The following is a 14,275-nucleotide window of genomic DNA, read 5'->3' as shown; positions in this document are numbered from 1 at the left end:
AAAAAAAGAATCCTTACTTTTCAGCAGAGTGTGAGCCCTGAAGCCAGACAATATTTTCTTTTTTCCTGTGAAACTCCATGTAGGTTTGGCCTACATACTTCATTCTAACAACTCACTGAATTTTCATAGCTGGATGTGTATCGGTCTGATCCTATACTGTACTGTAGAGTGTCAAAAAGACCAGGTGTTAGTAATTGTGGGAGTAGACATTCTCAAGAAAATGGGAAATGAGTTAGGAATCTGCAGAATAAAGGGGATTCTCAAACCGGTGATTGTAAGAGGAGAGAAATTTTATTTCTCTAGACCTGTCGCATTTCCTAACCTGGGAGAAAGGGGAATACCCTTTTTATAGGTTGTGGTCTTATAGGTTGTAGAGATCACAAGCAATACAGGAGTGAGCTCCTAGATCTCCTAAGTCTAGAAAGCTGATTTTTGTAGAACCCTTGGAGAGCTGTAGCAAAGCAAAAGGGAAACTCGGAGCAATCCTCAGAGCTTTTTGGATTGATATCGTTATACCCTTTGGCAAGTTTAAAAGAAGTTGGAGAAGTAGCTTCAGGTGATACGTTCAAGTGTTGCAAGGAATAACTCAAGAAAACTTTATATTTATGATTGATTAAAACATTAGAGTAACTTCCCTTGTAGGAGAGAAGCCAGTTTTCTAATCAAATACGATCTGTAGAATGTGACCCTTTAAAACTCTTCAGTATTGCTTACCGTGGACAGTCCAGCATTTTGTGGATGAAAGATCATTTTGCTGAGAATTGGTTCAAGATTCAAGTTGTCAAAAGGCTACTTTATTTCCGTCTTCAGCTTTGACTTACAGCCATTTTGTCTTAACTGTGTGTTTGATCTGGTATTGGGGATCTTTCCTGTGAGTAGTCATACATCATGATCAAGATATTGCTGGATTTTCTCTTCAGGGAATTTAATAGATTGAAATATTCCGTTTGCCTATTGTAAAATGTGCTTTCATAGTTCCAAATCATCCTTTCAATGCTTTGAATGCTTCAGTTTTTTAAATGAGGAAATACTGGAGCTGTAAACAGTATTTCAGCTTCAGGTTCACCAATAAAGGGAAACAGTATCGTATTGCTCGACTCTTCAGTTTCCATAGCAGGGACTCTTTGATATCCCTTTCTCTGTATTAGTGGATTCTCATGCAGTTGTTCAGCTATAGTGACCTCAAGCTGCTTTCATGTGCAATTGTTAAATTAGAGTGACTCCACAGTGCTTTTCAGAATTAAGTTCTCTTGCCCAAAGTGTCAGCTTCGTCTTTTTGATCTTAAGCGTATCATTTCTTTTGGGTCACTTGGTAAGCCAAGTGCGCAGATAATTTTTCTAGTGACCCACTTTATCTCATCAGTCTCTCAACTGAATGTTTTCAGTGCTGACTCATCTTTCATATAATTAAAAATAGATTTCTCTCACATTGTTGTGCAGCAAGAATTCACTATAGGATACCATGGGCTGAAACTCTGTGTTCAAAACTAAATATTGAGATAGTGTTAGCTGTCTTCAGCCGGTATAATGCATCGTGCTGATTCAGAGTCAAGCCAGTTTTTAAATTCATTGTTGGAGATGTGATTTAACAGTCATTTTAAGGAAGTCCACCATCATTTTGTTTATCATTCAATTGTGAATCACTAGGTAACCTTCTTCAACCATGTTTATACATTTTTTCCAAAAATACTAATTTGCTAAGACCTGTTTTTCTTTACCCTGATGCCCTAAATTAACTATTTATTTTCATATCATGTATTGTTGATTTTTCTTTTCAGAATATAGCATGTTACTCTTCTTTTTTCACAACTTGTTACTGTTGTTCCTTCTGTTTTTCAGACTACTCTTAAGTTTTATTTTGTGTAGAAAACCTAGGCCTATTAACAAGAGGCTTGTTATTCATTGCAGTTCCCCTAGAAGTGATCTCTGGACTACTCGGGGATTCCAAGAACGTGTTGAAAACTGTGGCTTCATAAATTCATGAAATTTTTAATGTTTACTTTAACCATGAAGAGCTTGAAGAACTCTTTGAATCTGTGGATTGTCTTTTTCTGCTGCTTTTCAGTTCAATCAGATTTTCAGCTGTTACTGAGTGGTCAAAGAACATAAAGTTATTTAACTAGTTATCCAGGGATTCTGCCAACATGTGAAGAAGTTCTCTGATGATGGAAAGCTGGCTTTGCCATCTTTCAAGTTACTCCATCTGTTCCCTTAGCTTTAGGAAACTGCATGCTATTCAGTAGTCTGTTGATGGAACAATAAATTGCTATAGCATCCATACTTGGAAGAAGCATTTAGTTTCATCAGTTATGTTCTGAACCACAGTGAGACCAGTGATTAAGGAAACCTGACTTTTAAACCTTTCTAAATAGGATTGTTTGAAAGCATGTCAAATACTGCATTTCCTTTATGTGCTTTATTTTTGAAATATATCTTATTCAGGTTATTCACTTATCCTTTGATTATGCTGTATGTAACATTTAAGGAAAAAAAAAAACTAAAACCATCCTTTAGTAAACACCTGCAACTAACTTGTAACTAGTATTTAAGGCCTAAAGTTAGGAGGCAGTGTGACTAAATTTAGAATTAACTTTTTTTCATAGGTACCAAGGAATTTGGAAAGGCAAGCTAGTAATTTTGATACTGTACTTAGTATTTTATAAAGTAATACAGTTGAGTCCTACTATGAAGAAGTTACTCTGTCTGAAGGGGTGCATGTTGAACTACACATCCAATGAAGATTCATAATTTTGGAAAATAGAGTTGAATTGTTGAAAACTGTAGCAGTATTGAACTCTACAGACTGAATTGGTTTAGAATATATGGGAAGGTTGTTCAGAGCATACAATGTGTTTTTCTAGCTAAATCACTATTTCTGCTATAGCTTTTTCATTGTTGCAAAATAGGTAAATATACAGATAACTGTTGAAAGGACTCCATAAATGTAATTCTTTGTTGGTTGTTTTTTTTTTTTAATCTTCAACTTCTAATTTTGTATAAAGATACACTGAACCGGAATTCACATTCTGTGGAAGACAAGTGTATGTACACTGTCAAATAATTTATCTCTACAGTTCACTCTTGAGTCCTTATCCTCTGGTAGATCAAGTTGCAAGTGTACCCACTGTTGTGGTTTATTCCCAGACAGCAACTAGGACCACGCAGCCGCTCACTCACTCTCCCCAGTTGGGATGGGGGAGAGAATTGGAAGAGCAGAAGTGAGGAAAAAACCTCAGGGGTTGAGGTGAAGCCGGTTTAATAGGTAGAGCCAAAGCAGCACATGCAAGCAAGGCAAAACAAGGAATTTATTCCCTGCTTCCCATTGGCAGGCAGATGTTTAGCCATCTCCGGGACAACAGGGTGCCATTACATGTAACAGTTACTTGGGAGGACAAATACCGTCATTCCGAATGTCCTCCCCTTCCTTCTTCTTCCCCCAGCTTTGTATACTGAGCATGACATATGGTATGGAATATCCCTTTGGTTAGTTGGAGTCAGCTGTCCCAGCTGTGTCTCCTCACAACTTCTTGTGTGCTCCCAGCCTACTTGCTGGTGGGGTGGTGTGAGGAGCAGAAAAGGCCTTGTCTGCTTAGTAACAACCACAAACATCAGTGTGCCATCAACGCTACTCTCATCCTCAGTCTGAAACACAGCCCCACACCAGCTGCTAGTGAGAAAGGTAACTCCATCCCAGCTGAAACCATGACACCCACATACAGATATATTTAAATATAATTCATGTGGTCTTGTACCCCCATCTGGAGTAAGGCAACTAATTGTCTCTGAAAGGAGACAAGGGGGATAACGCAATCGTTTGTTTCAGGGTCTGCTCCAGACAGACAGTATGGTTGGAGGTAGGCTCTGCTGGTTGTGTACCCATCCCTCTGCTTCAGTAGTCCCCCAACACTACCATAACAAACTTTGTGTATTCAGGTGTTTCTGCAAGCCCTTATATTACGCCCCTGGACATGCAGCTGTATCCTGTAAAAGCTCTAGTCTCCTGGTCTGTATTAGAGACATATTATTTCAGTTCCTTTGGACTAAAGAAACCACACACAAAATAGTGATGCCAGGGTGACCTGGACAACCGCTATATGGTGAAAAAACATACAGTGTGCTCCTGGGTAGCCTTGTACAACTTTGGTGAGTGTAGGTACTGTTCTTCTGTAATTAAAGCTTTCATTTAAAAGTATTGTAGTGCTGTAGAAATAATGGAATTATTTTAGTAGCTTTGCTCCCAGCTTAGGTTAATATATCTTTGAGAGTCAGTTGAACTTGCCCTGCTGCTCTCGGTGGTCTACCTAATGTAGATTTGCTCTCTATTTTTTCTTTCTTCCCCTGAGTAACTATCATAATGCATGCTACAATTCTTTAACTTTACATTCTCTTAATCATAAAATGTGTTTATTTCAAAGAAGAGTCCTGTGGTGTTTGCTTAAGGGTTTTTTTTTTTGTCTGCCTTACAGGTTCTGTTTGTTCATACTTGTATATCAAATGTCCTTTAGCTATAGTAATTACAGAAATAATCATGTCAGCTACGCCAGACTGAAAACTTCTTAAGGTCTCTCCTCTCAGTACCTGTTGCTACAGTGTATATCTGCTCTATTTTCAACACTGCCTTTACATTTTGACTTTCAGTGCGTCTTCAGTGAGAAGCACATCTAAAGCGGATAGCATACTTGTTACAGTGATTAGCTGAAGAATCACAGTTTTATGCATTATTTTTTCTTTTGAACAGTAATGTTGCAGCCTTTTGACTATGACCCAAATGAGAAGAGTAAACACAAGTTTATGGTACAAACAACCTATGCACCACCAAATATTTCAGATATGGAGGCAGTGGTAAGTAAAAATGGAGTAAAATGACTCTTCGGGTTTGTGGTTTTGGTTTTTTTTTTTTTTTTACTTAAAAATTCAGGTTTAAGTATAAATGAATCGTGGTTTTGCCATTTATTTTTGGAGAAGAATTGGGTTTTATCTGAACAAGTATGACTTGCATACATGATCCAGGGTTTTTAATATTGAATACAAACTCAGTTCTTGGAACTCACCTAGTGAACTGGTTGAATGGAAATAGTAGTGAATCTAAGGTAAGGTCAGTTCAGTGTTAAAATAGGGGCATGTTGTAGCTTATGTGCAGCTAACATGCAGGGGATAAACAGATTGTATTTGAAGGAATCAAGAGTATATTTAAACAACAAGCCTGAAGCTGTATAAAATGTGTGCATTTGGTCTGAAAATTGTTTAAGTGAAATGTTGAATGGGATTATAATAAATTAAAACACTTGGAAGGCCAAGACATGTCTCTTTACAAGATACTAAATGGCTCAACACAGCACAAATGATAGATTTATTTTCTGTTTTAATAGAACATGCAGATTCAGTTCTTGGACAGGATTGGTCTATGGAAGATCCAGAAACAAGATATTTAGGTTTGTGCTTGTTAGTTCAGAAGTAAGGACACCTGGTTCTGACGTTACAAGCTGGCAGCAATGAGAAAGTAGCCTTCAGTTGTCAGAATGTGCCCTTTGTATGTGGGCTCCCACAAGCATGTATATTACAGTGGAGGGGAGTGATGCGCAGGCTTCTGTCTCTAGAGACTCTTTTAAGGAATGCCTGAGTTTACACAGATACATTCAATGCGCACTCAAGGCAGAGGAGGAGAGGGGAAACAAAGGATAAAGATGAGGTTTTATAAATCACTGAAATCTGCTAGACCTGTGCAGGTTTAGGCTCTGTCCCCTGATATGAAGGCAGAGACTACTGTGGCATCCCTCTTCACTGAAGGCAGTGGAAAACCTTTTAGATTTTTTTAAGCTTTTGAGACATGTAGCTGGAAAGTTAACGTCTCTCTCCCTTGTTGATCTGCTTTACTTTTCCTTAATATGCTCTGATAGCTCTTGGTTATGTGTAGGAAGTGAAGCGTAATTGTTTGGTGAGGATATAAAAATCCACTTTAGAAATACCTTTCAAATAACTGCTTTCTTAGTGTGTTCAAGTATAGAATACTGAGAAACAGATCTTGCAGAAAATCGGTAATCGTAGTTATAAGTTACTGTACAACTAATGCCACTGAAAAAAGGAAAAAAAAAAAAAAAAGAAGGAAGGATGTTACGAAAAGCCTGGATATTCTAGTCTGTAAGACCTGCAATTGGTCTATTGTAACTATTGTTGGGAAAATTGCCACAGACTTCAGATCAGTCTCTGAGCCTAAGATTTAAGGCAACTACATGAAGTGAAAGTTAATTGTCAATTGAGCAGAGAGATTCCAGCATATTTCACAATTGTTTAAGTATATTTAGAATAATTATAATTTAAAAATATTTTTTATAAATGGCTTTGAAAAATTCTCTAGGCCAGAATTGTAATGTATTATGTAGTAAAAGGAGGAAGGGTTAAAAATCTAAAATACGAAGAACTACAGAAATTTACTCTGGAACTAAAGATAGATTCACAAAACGGTGTCTTTCAATCTTTTGTTTAAAATCAGTGCTTCCGAGATGGGACATAAGGAGTACATTCACTAAAGAGTGACAGGGTTAGAATTTGTTCTTAAACTGACTCAGATGGTACTCGTTCCTCATTGTGTGTTAAAAGAACTGCTATATTGTCCCCTTCTTATCCTGTACAAACCTCTGGATCCATCCTTGTGTTCAATTTACTCATTTCCATTAACTTAATTAACCATTTCTAGCTTTCATTACTTTGCAGTAGTAAAAGTGAACAAAAAAACATTGTTCAGAAGCAAGTCTGAAAATTGCAGCTAGGTAAGGACAGTATTCAGCTAAATAGGAGGCAAGTACTAAGTGCAGGTGTATTAACTGTTCAGATGTTTGGATGAGTCTGGCAAGTTAAATAACTGTATTAATTGTTGTCTTAGTGGAAAGAAGCAAAACCTGATGAATTAATGGACTCCAAATTGAGATGCGTGTTTGAAATGCCCAATGAAAATGATAAACTGGTAAGTAAGAAAAGAGTAAGAAACTGTCATACATAGATTTGTAGGATCTCATGGAAATTTATTTTGAATTTTTTTTAAACCTATTTGATTTTTTGATTAAATGGATTGTAGGAATTTGTACTAAATTAGACAGGAGGCATGTTCAGTATATAACTTCGGAAGAATTCATAGAATCATAGAACAGCCCAGCTTGAAAGGCACCTTGAAATACCATCTGGTCCAACCATTTGTTGGAAGGGGAGCACCCTGTCCAACAGCGTCTTAAAAACCTCCAGAAATGGGGACTAGTGTCAAAAATTATTATCTTTTTGTTATTGTTTGTTTATTGATTTGCTTTAGTATTATATTGCTGTCAGATTAAAAAAAGAAAAAGAGAATCTTCAATACTGCGTACAGTGAAGAGTGAATTGCATCATTTGCTTTTTAAAGTATTAAATGCTTTTCAATTTTAAAAATTCTTTTTCTAATTCAGCTGAATTAGAAAAAGAAGTACTGATTAGAAATTAACGCATGCTTTGGGAATCCTAAATGCATTTTTTAAGGTAGTGGTAAAGACAGATATTCAGACAAAAAAAAAGTAAAAATCCCATTACCTCTTTCATGCTCCTGCCTTCAGACAAAACATATTCCAGTTGTGTAGGAGATGAGTTTCGTTGACTGAAGATGTCTGTTTTGTGTTGCCTGTTATTTGGAATAATAGTTAACCATCAATTACCTAGAAGTTTTGTGGAATATGACTAAATTCTTATGGATTAATACTTCTTTTACCCTCATACTTGAAATTCTCATTCATGGAATCTTAATACTGTATGTTCTGGATTTGGGTTTTTTGAGCTTGGTGGGGTTTTTTTGATGGTCCATTTAGCATTGTGAATTAGAGTGCTTGAGGCCTGAATTAGAGTGCTAGAGGCCTTGACTTTTCTTTTTAGTACTGTCCAGTTCTTACAGTAGTCTGTAAGGCATATTGGGGGAAAGTAGCATGAATCCATGCATGTTAAAAACATCTCATTTACATGCATAAAAGGGTCTCAGTGAAGGCTGCTTGCTGGCCAGTATCTGTCTTTGCAACCATTCTTTTAATACAGTTTTTGGAGTGTAATCTAAGTATAGTTTTCAGATGTGATGTCAGTGTAATGTTTTTGGTGTGGTGGTTTGTTTTTGTGTGGTTTTTTTTTTTTAAAGGATAATTCATGAGATGTAACCTTTTATTCAGGTGTAAGCTGCCTAAGTGTGTGTGAAATGCTAAAACTGTAAAGATTAAGCATTTATTATCAAGGAACTTAGTTGTCTACTTTCTATGTTTTTAACCTTCTTATTAAACTACATTTTAGATATTAGAAAAATTATACCTGTTTTTAATTTTACAAAATGTATAATGAAGTGAGAGAAATGTGGTGGATTATACCAAAGTATCTCCTTTTTTACTTTCTTTAATGTGATATCTTCGTAGTGTTAACTGTACATAATATTTGGATTTTTCTGAGTAGCAGTGTAGGGTTGCAGAACCCTGCTTTAGCAGTTGATTTAGTCAATCCCTTCAACCTGGCAATGAGAAATCTGCCAAGTCCTGAGGGTAAGCCTCACCTGCCTCCTCAGGATATACCTACACCAGGACACAAGTATTTCACTCCAGTCAGCAACGATGTTCTGCAGATGCCTACCAATCATAGCCAGAAGACTGACATGAAGAAACCAGTCAGTGAGGTCACACAGCAGAAGGAGGTTTGTTCCAGGGAAATAAGTCTTAGGTCTCTGGTGAAGTTTCAGTGCTACTAAAGGAACTCAATTCAGCTAGCAAACCAATTAAAAAAGCAACAGATCCTGGTCTGCTCACTCGTAATATAAGTATGTTGGTCTTTTTAAATCCAGTTAGGAGTACTTGTGTGGAGTATCAGGATCTGGCTCTTAGGCTATCTATGTCTGCATTGCAAAAAATATAAAATGCAAGTAGACGCTGTAGACCAAATAACTGCTAATTGCTTAGGAACTAAAGAACTTCTTGCATCTTTTTTTAGTTGTTTTGTTATTACATAGGTGTGTTTGCCTTTTAGTAGGTTTTCTATTACATTTAGTACTTAGCTTGGACTGCTTTGATTATGAAAGGTGCAGTATGGTGGTGGTCTAAATGATATAGCTGTGTAGCCAAGGAAATAGGAATATAGAAGCCTGAATCTGAATACAAGCTGTTTCTGAGTGTATTGCCATATAAATGCTGTATTTTTACAAATGGTAACCTGGGCTATACAGTTGAATCCATTGTATTATTGTCTGCTGAAGATCATTGTATATTTTGAGCAGAGCTGTGGGAACTAGATTTTTAATTTTATTTTTGGCTTTTTCACAGTTTTTTATGTGACTTTTCACTTGTATTCAAAATTAGTAATGTATATTTCAGAGGTGCTGTGAGACTTAAATTCCATGTTTGTGCAAGACTATTTTCCTTCACTAAGAGGTGCTATCTATAAGTGCAAAATATTTGTGCCATATGTACTTCGTATTAGTTAGTGACACAACCTGCTTTCTTTTTGCTTTGGTTTGTTTCTTACTATTGCAGGATTAGTTTCTTCCTTTTATTTTCCCCCCTCAAGTTCAGATGCTGTTTGGTGTATTTTATGCCATCTTTTGGGTGCCTGCTGGGTCAGTGTTAAGCAGCTAAAGTATTAATTTTGGTTTCAGTAGCATGTAGTACCAAATGTAAACAGTGCAATCTTCTCGTGCTTTTTAATATTTGAGCTAATCAGAATTGAATGGATAACAGAAGTCTTTGGTCAGATTACTGTAAATATAAATTTCATGGAACTATATTAATAGCTGGATTGTTTCAGTTTTAAGCTGTGGCTGATTTTTCTCTAGGTAAGTAAAATTCTCAAGTCATTCTTAATATTTGTAGAATGATATAGATGCAAGCAAACCTGCCCCAGTACTGAATACATCTAAGCAGGATGGACCGATGCCAAAACCACATAGTGTTTCACTTAATGATACTGAAACAAGGAAGCTAGTGGAGGAGTGCAAAAGACTTCAAGCAGAGATTATGAAGCTGACGGATGAAAATCGGCACCTGAGAGTAAGTTCTGCTTCCATGTTTATATTGCAGTGACTTCACTCTTGACTGAAAGGTCTGGTTTGTAATTAGGCCAATAGATGTGTATTCCGGAAAGTAAATACAACTATTAGAATGTCAAGATTGATTTGCAATATGATTTTACTGTTGTTTATATATCTGTTTATTTTGAACTTCTCAGTCATAGAGACTTTGTGATTGCTGTGGATGAGATACTGAAGCAACATAATTTGCTTCTTAAATTAAATGGTCCTATTTAAAGTGATCTTAGTTGCTTTAAGTCTAAATCAGAAGTACTTCTGATCATAGCTTTTAATAATAAAAATCATAGCTTTTAATAAAAGTGCATTATTATTAATTAAGAGTGTGTAAAGGAGATCCAAAGCGGTAATGCTCTGTATCACAAATTGTTAGTGAACAATTGTTTGGCCAGCGGAGTTAAGCAAACACTACTCCAGTACCTTTATGTAAAGGTACCATTTCAGTTACCTGTAACTAGTCAATATGTCACTACATGACTTTTCTATATATTTGCTTTCGGATATCTGACAATTCCATTGGCCATGGTAGCCTTTTGAAGAACCACGAAATAATGATGTCTCCATACCTGTAATTCTGATGACATTGGAACATTTGGAGAAACACTACACAAAGCAGATGTTTCTCCTTCACAATAAGGAATTACTGCTCTTTAATTCTGACACATAGTAAGTAAAAGCAGGATTCTTCATTGTGCCTAGCAAGAATTTCAGAATTTTTCTTAACCAGAGCATGGAGAGAGACTAGTGGATTACCTGTCCTTATTTGAAATATTATGGTTTGCTATGTTCATATTTTGTATTTTGGTGTGGTGTGTTGTTTTTGTTTTTAACTTTATCTATATGTTTACCACTAAATTTGGCCTTTGAGTTCAGATTTTACAATTGTAAAGAAGATGTGTTCATAAATTTTTTTCCATCTGTGCTTTTTCCCCCCCTCAGGATGAAGGCTTGAGGCTCAGAAAGGTAGCGCACTCGGATAAATCTGGATCACCCACAGCTTTGGCCCTCAGAGATAATGGCTCTAATTCTCTTCCTTCACTTCTTGTTGTAATTGCAGCCATTTTCATTGGATTCTTTCTAGGGAAGTTCATCTTGTAGAAAGAATGAGTGAGAGAAGCATGCAAAATGCAGCTTCCTTTTTTTTTTTTTTTTTTTTTTTCTTGGCCAGAAAAAGATTTGTTTACCTACCACTTCATTGGTAGTGTGGCCCAAGTGGCCATTTTTGTGTACAGCGTCATAACAGGCTTTGCCTTTAATGATCTCGCACGGTTAGAAAACACAATCTGAAAAGACAAACTGTTCGGCTACTGGACAAAATTGTACATTAAGTCATTAATAGCAGGTGTCAGTTGCACAGTCAGTCCTTTATGAAAATTCATAAATAATGAATTGTTCTTTCTTTCTGTGGTTTTAATAAGAATTCAAAAATTGTTCAGAGTCTTGTAAATGTTATTTTAATAATCCTTTAAAATTTTATCTGTTGCTGTTACCTCTTGAAAAATGATTTATTAGATTGCTAATCCCACTCATTCAGGAATATGACAAGAGGTATTCTGGGGGAAATGGTGCCTCTTACTGTGTAAATTTTCTCCTTACCTTACTTTGTTAATATCATGGCAGAATTTCTTTTTTATCCCTTGTGAGGCATTGTTGAGAGTTCTTCATCCTTACAGTCCTGTCCCATAATATTTAACATTACAAAAGAAATAAAATTGTTAACAGATTTTTCTGCTGGGTAGCCTGTTTGTGTGTGTCGTACTTTTAGAAGGGATTTCTAACAAGTTCATTGTTCATGGTAATTTGCTACTTGTAACAAATGGCTATTTTGAAGTTTATTTGCTTAAGTCTCTGGCTTAGACTGTTGTAATTGAAGCTTGGGGTTAAAAAAAAAAGGTTTCCATTCCATTTGTTTGAAAAGATGGACTGTTTTCTGGCTGCTTTCAGCTACAGAGAGGATGGTTATCAGACTTGTTTTGGGACAGAATAATTTGGATATCCAGCAGGTACAAATATCAGACATGAATGTTTTCAATATATTAACAATTTGCTTGGATTGTGCAGGAGTGTAATAATCAACCTTCTGTTCCATCTTTGGATCTTCTGGGTGTCTTCCAGGAGTCAACATTATTCTTTGATTTCATAAGGGAACTTAATTCACATACACTAGTTTACTTAGTTTGTAATTCTGTTTTAGCAGATATTCAAAAATGCAATTTGAATGTTTCAGACACCCATAGTGAATTCCATGATGCAGAAGAGTTGATATTTGCTGAGTGAGCCTCAGTTGCTCACCTTTTGAAAATGAAAATCATTCTTATGCAAGTCTTGGCAGATCTACCTGTGTTAACCATGTATAGCTAAGTTTTAAAGAATGGATTTTTTGGGGTCTGAAATGCTTCCCTGCACTTAATCTTGTGTCTTGCCTCATCTCTGAATATGTCATAAAAACAAACAGTAGTATTGGAACAAAATATTATCTGTACATCTGACTAAGCATAATCCCATACAGGGAATTACTTGTAAACTGAAAAATTGTGGAAGGTATATACTCCTGTAAGCAAAATTGTATATACTCTTGGACAGCTTGACTTGATGTGGTGCAGCTAAGTGTGTTAGACCTTGGTATATGCACATCTTATGTAGCTGAGAAAAATGTTCTGGAGAAGATGTACGTTATCTTGGTTGCCTTTGATTTCTAGTGCTTTTTTTTTTTAAAAAAAACAACAACTATAATTACATCATGTTCTGTTATTGCTCTCTGTGATAAACTTTTTTATAAAACCTTGCATATGTGCAAGGAAGATGATGAAGAAAATGCAAATACTGCTTATCTTTTCACTTAAGCATGCTAGCACAGATGTTTCCAATTACTTGTTCCAGTGTCTGCATTCAAGTCTCCTTCCATCCCAGTGACTGGAAAAACTATGTTAAGGTCTTGATTATTTTGGTTCCGCTGGTTCAGAATGGTGTAATTCTCCCAAATTTTTTTCTTTTTTTTTTTTTTTCTCTAATAGAACATTGCCACATCAAACCTTCATAGCCTGTTCCAAACTGATTATGTGGAAAATAACGAAAGCAATAGTGTGCAGGATGTAGTTTACTTCAGACAGAGCAGTCATTCCTGCATTGAAGGGAAAAAAAATATAAAAATCCTCTGGAAGATCTTAAAATGTTTACAGCATAGTGTATGGAAACTTTGAAGGGTAGCTAGCACTTTCAGGACTTGAGAGGAGAAAAAGGAGTCATTGCTCAATGCAGCTGACTCAGGTTTTGATGTCTGGCAGTAGTAATAAAGCAAAAATAACAAAAAAATCAGATTGAAATAACTTTTTTAATAAATAACAAACAGGTGGTGGTAAAACTTGGTTATGGTTTAAGTAATGTCTTCAAAGTGAAAGTGTGCAGCGGTCTCATAACCAGTGTACTTACTAATGGTATAAGGAGACTGTCTTGGTTTCCAGTAATCCCTTCTTAGCTGTATATAAAATGTAATGCTAAAACTATTTTGCTCTCAGGAGTCACTTTGGATGAGATCAACTGTATTCAGTGAATTATGTAATATGGATTAAATTGTTTGTCTTTGTTCCTGAAATGGTTAGAACTTCTTGCTTTGTCTGCCTGCTTACTTGTGTATGTAAGCATGGGGAAATACAGTCTCTCCACTGCTCCTAGTGATATGATCAGACAACGATGTCCATAAAGTTGTGTGAGGCTGAATGCGTAACTTCAGTTAAATATGCATTGCAGGCTGCTCTTTTGATTTCTCAAAAGGGCAAGATGGAACAAGTATACAGTATCAAAGTAGTATTTTAAAGTTTTTATGAATATAGCACTTTAAAAAAAGGGTAGTATGGTGGTTCAGGGGAAAAAAAAAAGCCTAGTTAAATAGAAGATACAGCTTCTGCAGTAATTCTGGGCACCAAATTTAAGCCACTTACTAAAAAAAATATGTATATATGAAGTTCATTTAAGAAAAATTTGTATTGATGCACAAGTTATTTGTGCACTTCTACTCATTCTCTAAAAGCTGTTGACAAACACTGTCGCCCAGGCTTGCATGTTTCTGCTGCTATGATTGAAGCCAATTTACACCTAAGAAGCAACCAAACACTAGCTTGAAACTTCATTATCCTCTTGGGAGGAGAGAGGCTGGAGGGAGGAGGTGGAAGGTGACATTTTGCCAAAGGGGGAAAGACAAAGTCAATAAGC

The 14,275-nt window shown here is 36.1% G+C and overlaps 1 protein-coding gene across 1 annotated transcript in view; it reads left to right on the top strand.

Moving 5' to 3' along the window:
• The window catches only part of VAPA (VAMP associated protein A), a 32,445-nt gene extending 18,787 nt beyond the window's left edge, over positions 1-13,658 (top strand). The window contains exons 3-6 of the mRNA XM_074576630.1: positions 4,739-4,842; positions 6,881-6,961; positions 9,852-10,028; positions 11,006-13,658. Of these exons, the coding sequence (XP_074432731.1) occupies positions 4,739-4,842; positions 6,881-6,961; positions 9,852-10,028; positions 11,006-11,164 (521 nt within the window). The 3' untranslated portion in view covers positions 11,165-13,658. The remainder of the gene's footprint in view (positions 1-4,738; positions 4,843-6,880; positions 6,962-9,851; positions 10,029-11,005) is intronic.
• Positions 13,659-14,275: the final 617 nt, after the last annotated feature.

The sequence above is a fragment of the Larus michahellis genome, chromosome 2 (genome assembly GCF_964199755.1).
Source record: "Larus michahellis chromosome 2, bLarMic1.1, whole genome shotgun sequence".
Lineage (NCBI taxonomy): Eukaryota > Metazoa > Chordata > Aves > Charadriiformes > Laridae > Larus > Larus michahellis.
This window is presented reverse-complemented; position numbering and strand designations above follow the sequence as displayed.